Genomic DNA, 15,106 nt, shown 5'->3' with positions numbered 1-15,106 from the left:
GGGTCCCGGCGGGCCCGCGGCCGCCTCTGGGAGTGCGGGGTGAGCGCAAAGGGACTTGGCGACCTTGGGAGAAGCCGGCGGGCGAGCCACCTCCGGGGACAAAACAGCCAGGCATCCGCGACCTGCAGCAAGGGGCCCGAGTTTGGGGAGCCCAGGTCTGCCTGGGTCCGGCCTTATCCCTGCCGCTCCCCGCGTGCCGAGGCCCACGGGGTTTGGGGTGCGGCGGATTCTCCACGGCCTGTACATCTTGGGCCCCCCACGCGCTGTTGGTCACCGCAAGTCGCTCCTCCGACTCAAGCCCTTTCCCCCAGCTAAGGTTTATGCTTGGTCATTATCCTCACCGCCCTTTTATTTTGCCCCTGCCCTGTCTCATTTCCAGAAAAAAATGAGCTCGTGCAGAAGAAAGCCCCTCCGTGGAGGCGGCTGGCAATCTCGCAGAAACGAGGTAAATGGTTGCAGGGCTTTTTTTTTTTTTTTTTTCTTCCGCTCTGCTATTTTTTTCGAGTGAACTGTGAAGATCTGTGAAAATAATATCAGGGTTTTCCGTCAGAACGAGCTTGGCCCTGCACTCAGGCGTGGCGTGATCTGACCCGACACCTCCAACCATCTGTGCTATCTATCTGCCTTCTGATTCACCGGATCTGTACGCGCCGCGCACAAACTGTACTTGATACTAAGGAAAAGAGCGCCAGACCCAGTCCAGTTCTGAGGGGAGCACGCCCCTCCGAGCTCCTGCTGAGCGCCGGCCTCCCAAACACGCAATCCCTGGAGCTGTCCTGGCACAGACCCCCTGCCCTCCCCACCCCTCCACCCCCACCCCCAATTGTTTCCTCAGAACGACACAAATCCCTGTCTGAGGCCCGGATGAGCCCATGCTTTCTTGGACAGAGGCCTCCGAAACCTGTATGATGCGGATGTCAATTGATAATCAATAAAAGTTGCCAATTCAATCTACTGAGCCGAGAGTGCTCTTTCTCTCCGCACCGAGGGCCAGGGCCCAGCGGCTCGCGGGGCGCTTTCCAGGCTCGCTGTGGATCGCCCTTCTCCGTTTGCCTTTTGCTGGCTCATTCTTGGGCTAACACGCCAAGGTTAGAGTTTCCATCCTTGGCTCGAGTTTCACGTTCGGACACAGGCCGGGCGCAACATCTCGCCTGCAAGAAGCCCAGCAGATCGATATTTGTAGAACGGTCTTTGAAATAAGCTTTTAAGTTGCTGTCCTGACCTACGCGTGACTTCTCACTCTAGACGCGACTGTGTTGCACGTTTGTTCAAGTCCACTACACCGGGGGCGAGGGACGGACCCCTAACGGCCCCCTTTCCCCCCAAGCATTCGGCTTTACGGTCAGCACACCTGTGTTAGCGGGCGCCAGCCTGTCCTTGCTCCCCAGTAAAATCGCTGCAGAGGAGTGGGGGAGGCGCCCTCGACCAATCCCGGGTCCTGCTCTTTCCGCTCCGGGTTTGCTTTGGCAGCTGGAGAAAGGGAAGGGGCGGCTGGCAGACAGCACCCCCACCCCACCCCGCCCTCTCCCTTTCCTGCGCTCCCCGAAAGGTTTGCTGTTTCCTTACAACTAAACGTGGGAATTCTCGGGGGGTTTCGACTTGGCCCGGTCCTCTTTGTCCTCTGCAGACCTGTCGCCCGAGGCCGCGCATCGCCCCGAAGTGAATTCCCCGCAGCATCACGGGCTCTTGGGTGGGGAGACGAGGAGGGCTGGGGGCGGAGGGAGAGCTGGGGCAGCGAAACGCCCTCGCTCTCGCCTCTGTCTTTCCCGCAGCCACTCGCACGTCTTCTCATCCTCCAGGTTCTCCAGGCCACTGAGAGGAAGTCCACGAGCGAACGGCTGGCGCTGTCGAGCGCGGGGAGGTGCTGAAATAGCCCAGGCGCGCTGGTCGCAGCCTTGATTGGCAGAGCCGGCCGGTGACTGACAGGGGGTCTCCATGGCGCCCGCGCGACCAATCCGCCCACCCCAATAGCTGCGGCGGCTCGCCTGCTTGCGTGCCGGAGCGGAGCCGAGCCGAACCCGAGCCGCGAAACCCGCACCTCCTGCAGCAGGGATCGCTCGCTCCCGCTCGTTTGCGTCGCCGCCGCCGCCCGGGGCCGTGTGTCCCCGCTGCCCCACGCCGTCTCGCCGAAAAGAGCCTGGCGCACCGGGCCCGGCCCGCCGGCATCCGCTGCGCGAGCGTCCGCCTCCAGGCTCGGTGTCTTTGCAGCCGCCGCCGCCGCCGGCACTGCCTCGATGTTCCAGCTGCCCATCTTGAATTTCAGCCCCCAGCAAGTGGCTGGGGTATGCGAGACCCTGGAGGAGAGCGGCGACGTGGAGCGATTGGGTCGCTTCCTCTGGTCGCTGCCCGTGGCCCCTGCGGCCTGCGAGGCCCTCAACAAAAATGAGTCGGTGCTCCGCGCGCGAGCCATCGTGGCCTTTCACGGTGGCAACTACCGCGAGCTCTACCACATCCTGGAAAACCACAAGTTCACCAAGGAGTCGCACGCCAAGCTGCAGGCGCTGTGGCTGGAGGCGCACTACCAGGAGGCTGAGAAGCTGCGCGGCCGGCCCCTAGGGCCGGTGGACAAGTACCGCGTCCGGAAGAAGTTCCCGCTGCCGCGCACCATTTGGGACGGCGAACAGAAGACACACTGCTTCAAGGAGCGCACGCGGCACCTGCTACGGGAGTGGTACCTGCAGGACCCATACCCCAACCCCAGCAAAAAGCGTGAGCTCGCCCAGGCAACAGGACTGACCCCCACGCAGGTGGGCAACTGGTTCAAAAATCGCCGACAAAGGGACCGAGCGGCTGCAGCCAAGAACAGGTAGGTACCTGGAGGCCTCCGCGCCTTGCGCGCACTGGGGAGGGGGCGGGGGGGGGCGGTAGGTACCACGGGCGCCCCTACCTGGTGCCTGGCGATTCCCAGACAGCAAGAGTTGGGGGCGCAGTCCGTTTTCGGTTATAAGCCGCTGCTTCTGGGATCCTGGGTAGGGGGTTCTCTTCCAGGATCCTGGTTTTCCACCTCCTCTCTCTGGTTCTTGGGGCCTCGCGTGGGGTCGCTGGCACTAGCTGCACCCGGACACCAAGCCAAGTCTTCGTTGGGGCACGATGGGGAGAGTTAACGCCTAGAAGTAAAATTTAAAATCCCATAAACAATTAGGGAGCCCAAGGCCTATGTCAGTCTGGGCCCAGGATGCGGAGTAAGTGCAGTCTGGCTTATTAGCAGTGTGTCGGTTTCGTGCTAATTATCTATCGTCTTTAAAGGCCACGTGCATTGCTCCCTACTGCTTTCAAAAAACAGTTTTCGTGGGATTCCTGTTTCTAAGAAGTGGGAAGTCCAATCTTCCCATGTACGGCCAGACTTGCCTCCAAACTGCAAACCGGTCGCCGAAGCTTTCCATTGCCAGAGTGTGAATCTCTGTCAGTCAAACACTTTGGCCCAGAGCCCAGCCTCGGTCCCCAGACCCAAACTCTCCGTGCAACCCGGAGGCAGCCCTTTTTGCCTCTAGCGGACCCAGCCCTGGCAGCGCAAACTCAGGCGTGCGCCCCAGGCAGAGTCCGACCGGGAAGGGAGCCTCAGGTCCCGCAGCCTGACCAGCTCTTGTCATCCACACCTCTGATGTTCCCCGACAGTCCTGGAAGGTGGGCAAGACCCTGAGCGCCCAGAATCTCAAAGACTGGGGAGCTGGGGCCGAGAAAGGGCGAGAGGAGAGCGGCCGTGGGTGCCAGGGTCTGGGGAGAGCCCCCGGCCGCCACGGAGGGAGGGGACGAACGGGCGGCTATGCTAACGCATTGTGACCCCTGTCCCCTTCCTTCCCTGGTAGACTCCAGCAGCAGGTTCTGTCGCAGGGCTCCGGGCGAGCGCTTCGAGCCGAGGGCGAGGGCGTGCCCGAGGTGCTGGGCGTCGCCGCCAGCCCAGCCGCCAGTCTATCCAGCAAGGCAGCCACTTCGGCCATCTCCATCACGTCCAGCGACAGCGAGTGCGACATCTGAGCTGCCCGCCCCGCACGCACAGAAACAGAATCCAGTGTAAAAAAAAAAAATCTAACAGCGAGATAAACACAATGAAGGAAGGAGAGAGGATGAGACCAGCATATCCGGCGCCGGAGGAGCCAGGTGGCCAGGGATCCGCGGGCGCAGGCTGCCGTGTCCGCCCGGCGGCCGGCCTGGCCCCACGGGCGCCCCACATCCGCAACCATCGGGGCCCGCAGTGAGGCCTGACCCAGGGCCACGTTCTCCTCGCCTTGTTTTTTTCCGGAGGGTTTTGCTGCAAAGAGGCCTTCGAAACGCGAACTGCACGCCGAGCGCCTGCCCTGAGTCTCCCGTGGGTATTTCATGCCGAAAGGACGCTGTCATATGTGTATAACTTTTGCTTTAAAGCTTTTTTTTTTTTTAAGAAAACAAAACATATATATGCTGTTTAATTGTTATTTAAGAGACTGCCGTGGTAGGTTTCTCTGTTGCTTGGGGAACTTCCTGTTTCCAAAACTCGCAGGCTGGTGTGTTCTGTGTGGAGAAGCCAAACAATAAAACAACTTGGTGGGCAACCTTTCTTAATCATGGGCGCTGCTCTCAGATTCCTACAAAACAGAGCCCCCCAACATCCCCTGCACTAGGCAGGGACCCCTGTGCAAATGGTCTCACTGAAGGCCTTCTCTACATTTTTTTGCCTTCTCTAAGATCATATAGTGTAATTCTAAAACAGCCTGTGGCAGGCCCATAACCACCTCGCATGCATTATGATATGTTTAGACCTAGCAATTGGCAACATGAACGTTGCCCCAGTAAGGCAGCTCTCCACCTCGCCAGCACAGGGACCTGTGGGCTGTGCACCTGACACTTGTTTTGTGAAATGTTCACAGCTCTCACAGTTGTATATTTAGGAAGCCACACTCTGGGACTCAAGTAGTGAGCCCGGTTAGACAGGCAAAAGATATAGGAGAGCCTGTAAATAACTAGATGAGCTTTTTCTTGCTGCGGAAGCCAGTTTTAATCAAATGTGTGGTTTTCAACAAAAAGGGGAATGGGGGTAATTGTGTCACATACTGAGGATGAAACAGGCTGCAGAGAAATGATTGCTATTTTAAAAGTCTTAATCTCTATAGTAAACTTGAAATAAGCATCAAGAGTCTCACCATTCCGGTAATGGCCTCAAGCATTTAAAATATTCTTAGTATTTAATTCTTTTGTTTTGTTTGCAAGCCACATACATATATTCCACAAAAACCACCTATCATTCTTGTACCAAGAAAAGTAAATGCTATCCAGAGTCTAAGCTTTCTTCCTAGTGGAACGGATTGCATATTATAAAATTTGACACTGATCTTTAAATCCCTGGAGCTGGACCCCCCCCATCCTCCCACCCCGCACCCCATCAGTGTCCTTTCGCTTTGCCTCTGTCATTAGAAGATGCTCTTTGAATCAGAAGCCTACTAACTTCTTCAGACAGAAGTGCTGAAGTGCAAACCAAATAAAAATAAGCGAAATCATGGACGACAAAAAAGCAGTCAAATGACAAGATACATAGTGGAAGCCCAGGGCACGGGTATGGGTTGATTTTAGTTTCTCAGTCACTTAAACAGATATGGTTCATTTGGCTTTTATAAATGACTGTCGTTTTATGCCATGGCTTTTATGCAAAGAATACCTGAAAATCAAAACTCTTTTTTTTGCACAAGATCTGTGGATGGAAGGACAGGAGAAATCTTCGTAACCAATCTGGTGTTCTTCCCGAAAGCAAGCAAATACACTTCTGTGGGTCCTGAAAAGCTAGGACGATTGAGCTATAGAGTTTTCCTAGAGCCCCCGCTAGTTCCTGGAGCGCCGAGCAGCAGGTCAGGGCTCAAGGAAGGGAGAAGATCACATTGAAGGCGACACACATTCTCCAGGCTGCGTCAGTGCAGCACGTACAAGACTGGGGCTGAGTGCCTTCTCACATGCTGCATCTCTGGGGCCTCCCGTGTCACCCCGGCCCAGGCAGTATTGCCCTCCAACAAAAACCCAGGTAGTCCCTGGATTCTTCGCCAGCTAAGCAGCTGTCCAGAACCAGCATTTGGAAAAGTTGGTGGGCAAATTTTATCTCTTACCTCGATAATTCCAGATCCAAGAGGGAAGAGAAAAGACTAGGGAGTGGAATGGCATGAAGGAATTTGATATTCTAAAAATCACACCCCACTCGCAGTGCAAACGATACCTAAAAGCAGTGGGAACTGTCCCTCTGCCATCTCAAGAAAACTGCTAGGAACAAAGCGTTCTCTTTGCAAAATAACTTTGAAATGACACTTAATTGCTTGGGGGGTAGGGGTGGGGGAGGGAGAGCGCCAAACAGGGAAGAATTTTTCTTCCTGCTTTGGTGAAAGTCTTTAAATCTACCCTAAAGTTAACATGCTGCCTCGGGAATATGTTTTAAAGTAGCTATTTTGCTTCATCAATCTAAGGATTGATTTCTCTGGTTTCACTTTACAATCTTAAGGGGGTAATATGTCATTTAAAATATTTTTGTAATGTTTATCTAAAATCTGATTGCCCCTTACTGCCTTGTGAATAATCAGTTCTTTAGCGACAGACCCCATGTGGAAATTAACCTGAATCTCTTCGCACTGAGATTTATTTTATTTTAATTTATCCTAATGTTCCCAGGGACATGTATTGTAGAGTTTTTTTTTTAAATTATCTCAGTTTTATCCTGATCTAGAGAGGGTGTTGTTTTATGATTTTTGTTGGCTTCTTGGTTTGTTTGTTTAATCGAGGTAGTAGAAAGGCTGACTTCTCAATATGATGGGCTTCTTTTTCTGTAATTCTGTCACGATTTCCCAAAAGCAGTTGCAGCAGCAGAGTAGAAAGCAGTATTTTTTTGCAATCCAATGGACTTGGCGGAGGTGAGGATAGTACCTCTCGCCGCAGCACAGGTTCTCTGACAGCCCATGAATAGTTCAATCAGCCTCGGATTCCACCGAAAGAGGGACGGCCCCGGCTTCCCTCCGGCCTCCGCCCGCCGCTCCCCAGCCCCTACTCCAGCCCCTTCCCCAGTTTATTTATAAAAATCTGGGCAGGAGGGGACGAGAGGCCGGGGCTGGAGTGTGGGGGTAGAGACTTGCTCTTTGTTTACGTTAAACAAATGACAGGCAAAGAGCTCCAGCAAAGTCTTCCTTGACCTCGTTCTCTCTCCCTAATTTTAACAAAAAGGGGAAAAAATATTGTGTCCACAGAGGACGCGAACGGGGCGGGAGGCGACGGGCAGCGCTCGGCGCTCCATTCAGCGGGGACGCGGGAGCGCGGACGACTTCCGCTCCCATTGTGAGGCGGGGCCGGGGGCGGCGGCGAGTGGGGGGTCCGCCGGGCGGCCCGCGGCGCTGTCAGGCGGCTCAGCGTAATCAGGGCTAATGACGGCGGCCCGGCGCTCGGCGGGACAATGCGCGGGGCCGCGGGGTTCTGTCGGCCTGAATGGCTAATAGGTCTGCCTGCGGACTGCGAGGGGGCGGCGGCGGCGAGGGGAGAAAGGGTCATTGTCCGCGCGCTGGCCCGGGGCGCCGAGGCGCGTCCTGAGGAAAGCCCGGGCGGGGAGGCCTCCTGGAGGCCTGCGGGGCTGCGGCGCTGGAGCGGCGGGCGCTGGGTGCTGCCCTCGGAGGGGCGGCGCGGCGCGGAGCGGAGCGAGGCGAGGCGGTCGAGCCCGAACTTGGTGCCCCAGGAGAGGCCCGGACCCTGAGGGCAGCCGCCGCGGCGCCCGCACCTCTTCCGCCCCGCGGCCCCGAGAGAGTCGCCGACGCGCAGGCCTCGAGCCACTCCTATTGTTAAACTACCCAGATTCCAGAAGCTCCAGGAGACGCCTGCCGAAACCCTTGGGGCCTGCACCAAACCTAGGCGACAGCGTGCACCTGCGAGTGCGCGCTCGCCCTGGGGCCTCGGACGGCGCGGCGGCGGGAGCGCCTCGGAGCCAGGGCACGCGGGGCGGCCGAGCGTGGGCCTGGGGCCCGCCCGCGGAGCAGCGCCGACCCCCGGCCACGGCCAGCGAGTGGCCGAGCAGGGAGGTTCCAGACCCAGCAGCCCGAGGGGAGGGCGGCGGCAGCCGGGCTCTTCGCGGGCCCAGTGTCCGCGACAGCATCTCCGAGCCCCGGCGGGCCCCCGGGTCCCTTTCTTTGGGGACCTTGTGTCTCCACCCCCACTTCCCACTTAAGCTCTTACAAATCTCCTCAGGTTAGGTCCTGGCTGGCAGCCCTGTTTTGTAGCATTCCTATTCCCAAATTTTAAACGAGACACAGCCTCCCGCGAGGGAAGGAGCCGGCTTTCTTCCCTGGCGCACTTCCTTGTCTGCAGACAAAGGGGCGTGAGGACGGCCGCGAGGCAGAACTGGCAGCGTGGCGCTCCGGGCCCCAGCTCGCGCCGTTTCCACCCGCCCTGGGGTTTTGCTGTGTCCCGAAGACGTCCCCTGCCTGGCTGCCGGCGGGCGACCCACCAGCCTTTCCCACCTGCGCGAGCGCCTCTGGAGCCCGTGGGCTACCCCCCCCCCCATCCCCCGAGAATCTTCCATTTCCTTGGGAATGCCCCCACTGCCCATTATTTAGACTAAGCCTGTTTTCGCCCTGTACCACATCTGTGTATTCATTTGCTTCCATGTTTGACTCCCTTCGCTAGAGTGTAAGCTGTTCAGGGGCACAGGTGGAGCCCTGCTCACCGTTGTATTCCCAGTACCTAGCCTAAGCAGTAGTTCTCAATAAATATTTTAAAACCGAATGAATGAATGGCTCTTCCTTGAAGGCTGTCTGCTCCCATCTTAGTCGGGGACTTCTGCTAGTTTTGATTTATTTGAACGGCAAAGATGACTAACGATTGGCTGCACCCAAAGTCCGCTTCAATCCTCTCCTCTGAAATTGACTGGCTCTTGCTTGTCAGGTTCTCCGGGATGAGTCTCCGAAGTTCATCCGGTTTTTCTTTGAACACTATAAAATAGAATTCCTAGGATTACCTGAGTAAGGGAGGTTTCCACTTCCAAGCCGACTGCTAGAGTTTGAATGTGACCCTCCAAACTCATGGTGCAACTTAACCCAGCAATAGCACTGGGACATGGGGCCTTTAGGAGGTGGTGACGCTTGGGGGCTCTGCCTTAGTCAGGGGGCCCCGTGCTCTTATAAAAGGGCTGGAGGGAGTCTGTGGGTCCCTTTTGCCCTTCTGTCTTTCTGCCATTTGAGAACAGGACACCAAGCCCTTCTGTCATGTGAGGATACAGCAAGAAGGCATCCTTTTTTTTTTTTTCCCCCGAAGATTTATTTCTCTGAGGGGCAGAGTTACAGAGAGAGGGAGAGACAGGTCTTCCATCTGCAGGTTCACTCCCCAAATGGCCGCAATGGTCAGAGCTGGGCTGATCTGAAGCCAGGAGTCAGGAGCTTCTGCCAGGTCTCCCACGCAGGTGTCGGGGATCAAGCACTTGGGCCATCTTCTGCTGCTTTCCCAGGTCACAGCAGAGAGTTGGATCAGAAGAGGAACAGCTGGGACATGAACCGGCATCCACATGGGATGGCGATGCAACAGGCAGAGGCTACAGCGCTGGCCCCAAGCAGGTGCCCTCTTAGAAGCTCCCAGAACTTCCCACAGAGCTGCCAGTGTCTTGATCTTGGACTTCACAACCTACAGAACTGTGAGAAACACATTTGCATTATTTTTCTGTTACCCAGCCTGAGGTATTTCTGTTATAACAACAGGAACAGACTAAGAAAATAATCCTTCCTGTCCGTCTCTCCCTTTCCCTCTCTCTCTCTCTCTCCTCCATATCCCACTCTCCTATTCCCTCTCGACCTACCAAAAAAAAAAAAAAAAAAAGGTATACTACAACAAAGAATCACAAGCTCAGATCAGGTGTCCACTTTGAAAGGTTTGGATTGGCATCATATCCCCATGCTCAGGCCAACCTATGGGGGAAAGTTGTATTCATTAAAATCTTGAATCATGAAAGCCCTGTAAAAATCTACTGTATACCTAACTCACCATCAGTTTTAAAATTTAATGTGCAGAAGCAAGTGAACTGTGTATAATTTCAAATTCTGATAAAATATATATAAGGCTGCCTCCTAGATAGTCCTTTTAGCCTGGTGCTGTCAGCCTGCAGCTTGAGAATACTGATTTGCTATTTTTTTTTCTTGCTGGAAAGATTAGACTTAGGTTTTCTATCATGAACTATTATGAGTTCATGAGATCTAACATGAACTCAGAATTTGGTGCAAGAATAGTCTAGTGAGAATTTATTATGCATTTTGAACATTTTTAGATATTGAAGGTTCCTTTTAAAGATCCGTACATTTAAGTTAAGCACCACTTAAGGCATATTTCATTGCTTTGAATATACTCCTGAGTTTTTATAAATTATGGTAAATAACGTATTTGGACTAAAAAATCTGTGGCATATCCTAGACACCTTATCTACAAAACTACTTTTGCAGGTAATTGAGACTATATGAGTTGGGTTCATCAATTTAAAATAGAAAAGAAAATTGGAAGATGGAAACTATATTGTACAGAGCCTGTGGCAAGGGACTGGCCTCTGACAGAGCGGGAGCAAAGAAACCCGGCTGGAAATTCCTAATCCCTGTGAATTTGGGCCACTCGACTCTCCGAGCCTTAGATTTCTGCTTCTGTAAGGTGAGGGTGACAACATATAGGCCTATTAGGAATATCACTGGAATAACGCATGTGTGCACCTACCACAGACCATCATATATAATGGGGGTTGAGTGAACGGCTCTTCCTTTTCCCCATTTTCCTGGTTAAATGCTGAGACAAAGAAACAAACCCCTTTGAAAATTGTTTAAATCTTAAATGCTGTCCTTAGTATCAGAAGCAAAAATGTGTGCTCAACACTCCCAGTAAGGAGAAGCCGACGTGTTGGTTTTCCGCAGTGGCAGCGGACGGACTTGTGCAGACACCCTGTCATCTTCCCTAGTCTCTTTACTCTGCCTGGGCTGTTTGTCATCAACACAAAGCTTTCCCATAACCCAAATCAGGATAGCACTCTGAGAAGGTAATATAACCTCTTGGGGGAAAATACAAGGTTCATTTCTTTGGGGGGAAAGCAGTGATCCCATTTTACTTACATTTGTATGGCTCTTTTATTTTTTTAACAGGATGTCTTTTCTAAAAAAAGATTTATTTATTTATTTGAAAGTCAGAGCTACACAGAGAGAGAAGGAGAAGCAGAGAGAGAGAGAGAGAGAGAGAGAGGTCTTCCATCTGTTGGTTCACTCCCCAGATGGCCACAACAGCCAGAGCTGTGCCAATCCAAAGCCAGGAGCCAGGAGTTTTCTTCTGGGTCTTTCATGCAGGTGCAGGGGCCCAAGGACCTGGGCCATCTTCTACTGCTTTCCCAGGCCATAGCAGAGAGGGGGATTGGGAGCAGAGCAGCCGGGACTAGAACTGGCGTCCCTGTGGGATGCTGGCACTGCAGGCCATGGCTTTACCCGCTGTGCCACAGCACCGACCCCTGCATGGCTCTTTACTGCTAATAATAAAATTCTTTCACCTGCACCCTTCACTCCCTCACAAGGTCCCTGTGGGGGAAGTTGGCAAATAGAGTGCTTCCCACCTTTCAGATGGGGAAACTGGAGCTCACGGGACTTAAAGTCACAAGGCCAGAGAAGGATGCAGACTTTAGAGGCCTGGAAGCTTACACAATTTGGAAGGAGGGGGCACCCTTTATGATAACAGATAGAAAATTATCAGTGTAAAATTTGGTATGAGAAAAGAAATTCACAATTACAAGTGTTTTCAAACATGAGGAATACATCAAATTACAAAATTCAGACAATCAAAGTCATTTTATTAACTGTCTTACCACTAGAATAATTTTTCCCCACATTTTTGCTGAATGTGTATTGATTGCTTCTTTATGTGGCAAGCATTTTATGGTACCTCAGAAAAGCAATTCAGGGAGCTGGTGCTGTGGCAGGTAAGGCTCCTGGCTTCAGCCTGGCCCAGTCCCAGCTGTCGTGACCGTCTGTGGAATGAACCAACGATGGAAGATCTCTCTATAACTGTCCCTCCCTCTCTGTAATGGACTTTCAAATAAATATTTAAAAAAAGAGAAAAGAATAGGTTTTTGGGCTTTAAGTCCATCACTTGTTTCTGTTACCTGAGGCACAAAATATCTTCCCAGAGAGTTTTGACAAGGTTCTACTGACCAGCTGTGTTTTTTTTTTTTTTTTAAATGATCCATTGATGTAGGGAGGCAGAGTTCAAGCTGGCAAATGGAGAGGGGCCCTGGGTAGGACTGTGAGATGGGCAGGTTATTCCTGGCATCCGGTTACACTTTCTTTAGAGGTCCTCTTCACCTTGGGTCCTTTTGGTGCCCCTTCCCAGACCATCAAAGGCCTTTTCCTGTTCTTTACCCTCACTTTATCAAAGTCTAGTCTCTGTTGTCATAAAAAAACAGATAAGCCAATTCACATCAACATACAAATAGCTGCTAAAAGCTTAATGAATTACCTACAGATGGGGCTTCCGAGGAAACTTACTAACTGCTAGGAGATAATCCTTTAATTCAATAACCCCAAATCACTAATGGTGGCAGTTCAGACATCACTAGCAGCCTAGCAGGAAATTATTTTTGGTTGGAGAGGAGCCAAATACCCGTCAAGTCATTCCAGTGAAGTAAATGGGTGCTTTCTGGGTCAGATACCATCAATATGAAAACTAAAAGCAAAAACCTGTTGGGCCCCTCAGGTTTTGCTCTCAAGATGCGATTCCTTCTCTACCATTCCCTTCACACCAAGTCTCACAAGCAAGTGGTGTGCATCCTCTGCCTCCATTTCTTCCCTGAAGTTACCTTAACCGTGTGCAAACTGGGCTTGACTTGCAACATGCCACTGAAGCCCTTCCTTCCAAAGTTCCTGTACCAACTACTCAACCTGTTGACCTTCAACCCTGTTGAGCATCCCTTCTTTCTAAATAGGGCCAACTGAGGTTGGGGAAGGCTTGGTGCCTGAGGTACAACATTTAAGGAGACACTCATTCTCCAGGTCTTGCAAATTCAGGCTCGGCATCTGGGAATGTGTGCCTCTTTAAATGCTGCACCCCAGCTGTCTTGCTTGCCTTAGTCTCTTCCATACCGTCTTCCGACAGGTGACTGAGTGAGAACATGGCCTGCGATTTGCTGCCTTTGTGCCTTGGCTCACGACACAGGCGTAAACGCACCTCCATGGCTTGTGCCTGTCCTGCATTCTCTCCTACCTGTGCCTGGTAACAATACCCTTAGGGAAATGCTCCTCCCTGACCCTGTGTATTTCTGGTGTGGCTGCCAAACACAGTACTTCATAGACCCCCGACCTACAGTGGGGTGTAGACATCAAATGGAGCCAGTCCTTTCCAGAAATGTCAGATTTATTTGCAGAGGAGCAGTCTTTCTGCACTCTTGTGTGAGAGCAGCAAGAATATAAAGTCAGGGGCTGGCGCTGTGGCATAGTGAGCAAAGCTGCTGCCTGCAGTGCTGGCATCCCATATCTGTGCTGGTTTGAGTCCCAGCTGCTCCACTTCCGATCCAGCTCTCTGCTACGGCGTGGGAAAGCAGTGGAAGATGACTCAAGTCCTTGGGCCCCTGCACCCAGGTGGGAGACCCAAAAGAAGCTCCTGGCTCCTGGCTTCAGATTGGCACAGCTCCGGCCATTGCGGCCAATTGGGGAGTGAACCAGCGGATGGTAGACCTCTCCCTCCCTCCCTCCCTCTCTCTCCCTCTCTCTGTCTCTCTCTCTCTCTCTCTCTCTCTCTCTCTGCATATGGGATGCTGGCACTGCAGGTGGCAGCCTTACCCCCCACACCACAGCACAAGCCCCTTCTGCTACTTTCCCAGGAATGTCAGCAGGGAGCTGAATCAGAAGTGGAATTGACTTTAAAAGGTAACAGAAAGGAAATATAAAGCAGGTAATACAGTTGCTACTAAATGTGATGATTAGGAGAGTGCACAAAACAGGCTCTTGCACAGGGCGCTTTGCAGGGGGTTCCTGGCCTGGTTCTACCTCCCAAGGCCATCAGTCACCGGGAGTGCTCGGACAGCTCCACCAAACTCTCCCTGAGTGCTAGTAAAATGGCACAGTCTATGTGGCGCCATCTAGGCCTCACTCGCCACCTTAGGCCTTGGCCCTCAGGTTTCTGTCCTAAGTCCCACAGCCCAACCACCGATGTCAGCTCCACCCCCACCCTAATGGGAGTCGCTGCTCCTACTTCGCTGCCCGCCCCGGCAAAGGTTTAACAGGAGCCCTTCCGTTAAACAGGAACACGTGCGCTCTGTCTTATGCTCTCCTCTCTCTCAGCCTCTCCCCTCTGCCCGTCCCATCGGGCTTCCCCCACTCTACAGTAAACCTTTCCTCTGACTGGTGTGTGGTGTGTTTTGTGGTCCTTACATTGGTGCCATGACTCGGATCCAGGCTCCCCCAGTGACTTCGCTCTCCCTTCGGGGATCTCTGAGCTGCCCTGGGGTCCCGGATTTCTGCCAGTCACAAAACACAGGCCCAGAATTCCTTCCACGGAAGCGCTTCCACACCACCGAACGCTCCGTGGTCTCCATCCACACACCGGCCTTTCAAATGCTGAGGTAAAATGTGGAATGAGAAATTCTCAGGGCGACTGTCACTACGGGTTGTGGCTCCCCTCAGCTTCATCTCCAAGTCCTGGTACCAAGCACCACTGCGGACTCTGTATCCGGGCAACAGTGGGTGTGGGTGATGACCCAACCCCCTGTTTCCATTCTATGGGCTAAGCCCTGGGCTCCAGTGGGCGCATGGGTGACAATCCCTGCACTCTGTTCCCATATCATCCCATTGGACGGCCATGATTTCGCGGATACCTGATATCCACCGATGGTACTTTACAGGTCGCCAGGGGAGCTGCTTCTTCCTGTGTTTGTCTGATTCTCCTCTCAGTTGTCTTCTAGGTAATATGGTCCCTCTCAAATTGGCTCCAGAGCTCGTCTTTCCTTGTAATCAGGTATGGCCCATGTATAAGCTTAATAATTAATCAAAGTGGCCCCTCAATGTTTGGTGTGTTTTGTCGCAGCCTTACACTAAGGCCGAGAGAGAGAGGGAGAGGGAGAGGGAGAGGGTGTCGCTCCCCCTCTTCGTGGAGGAACGACACTAAGCCCTGCCTAGAC

The 15,106-nt window shown here is 53.1% G+C and overlaps 2 protein-coding genes across 2 annotated transcripts in view; one reads left to right on the top strand and one right to left on the bottom strand.

Annotated features, from left to right (window-relative positions):
* Nucleotides 1-3,785, bottom strand: part of C20H14orf39 (chromosome 20 C14orf39 homolog) — an 87,362-nt gene extending 83,577 nt beyond the window's left edge. The window contains exon 1 of the mRNA XM_070065073.1: nt 2,888-3,785. The gene's annotated coding sequence lies outside the window, so the exon portion shown is untranslated. The remainder of the gene's footprint in view (nt 1-2,887) is intronic.
* On the top strand, nt 1,885-4,375 carry SIX6 (SIX homeobox 6). Its single transcript, XM_002719543.5, has 2 exons — nt 1,885-2,806; nt 3,807-4,375. The coding sequence occupies exons 1-2, from the start codon at nt 2,235-2,237 to the stop codon at nt 3,973-3,975; spliced, it is 741 nt and encodes a 246-aa protein (XP_002719589.1). The 5' UTR covers nt 1,885-2,234; the 3' UTR covers nt 3,976-4,375.
* The last annotated feature ends 10,731 nt before the right edge of the window (nt 4,376-15,106 follow it).

This window comes from Oryctolagus cuniculus, chromosome 20 (genome assembly GCF_964237555.1).
Source record: "Oryctolagus cuniculus chromosome 20, mOryCun1.1, whole genome shotgun sequence".
NCBI classification, from domain to species: domain Eukaryota; kingdom Metazoa; phylum Chordata; class Mammalia; order Lagomorpha; family Leporidae; genus Oryctolagus; species Oryctolagus cuniculus.
The sequence above is the reverse complement of the archived record's forward strand: the minus strand, read 5'-3'. Positions and strand labels throughout refer to the sequence as shown.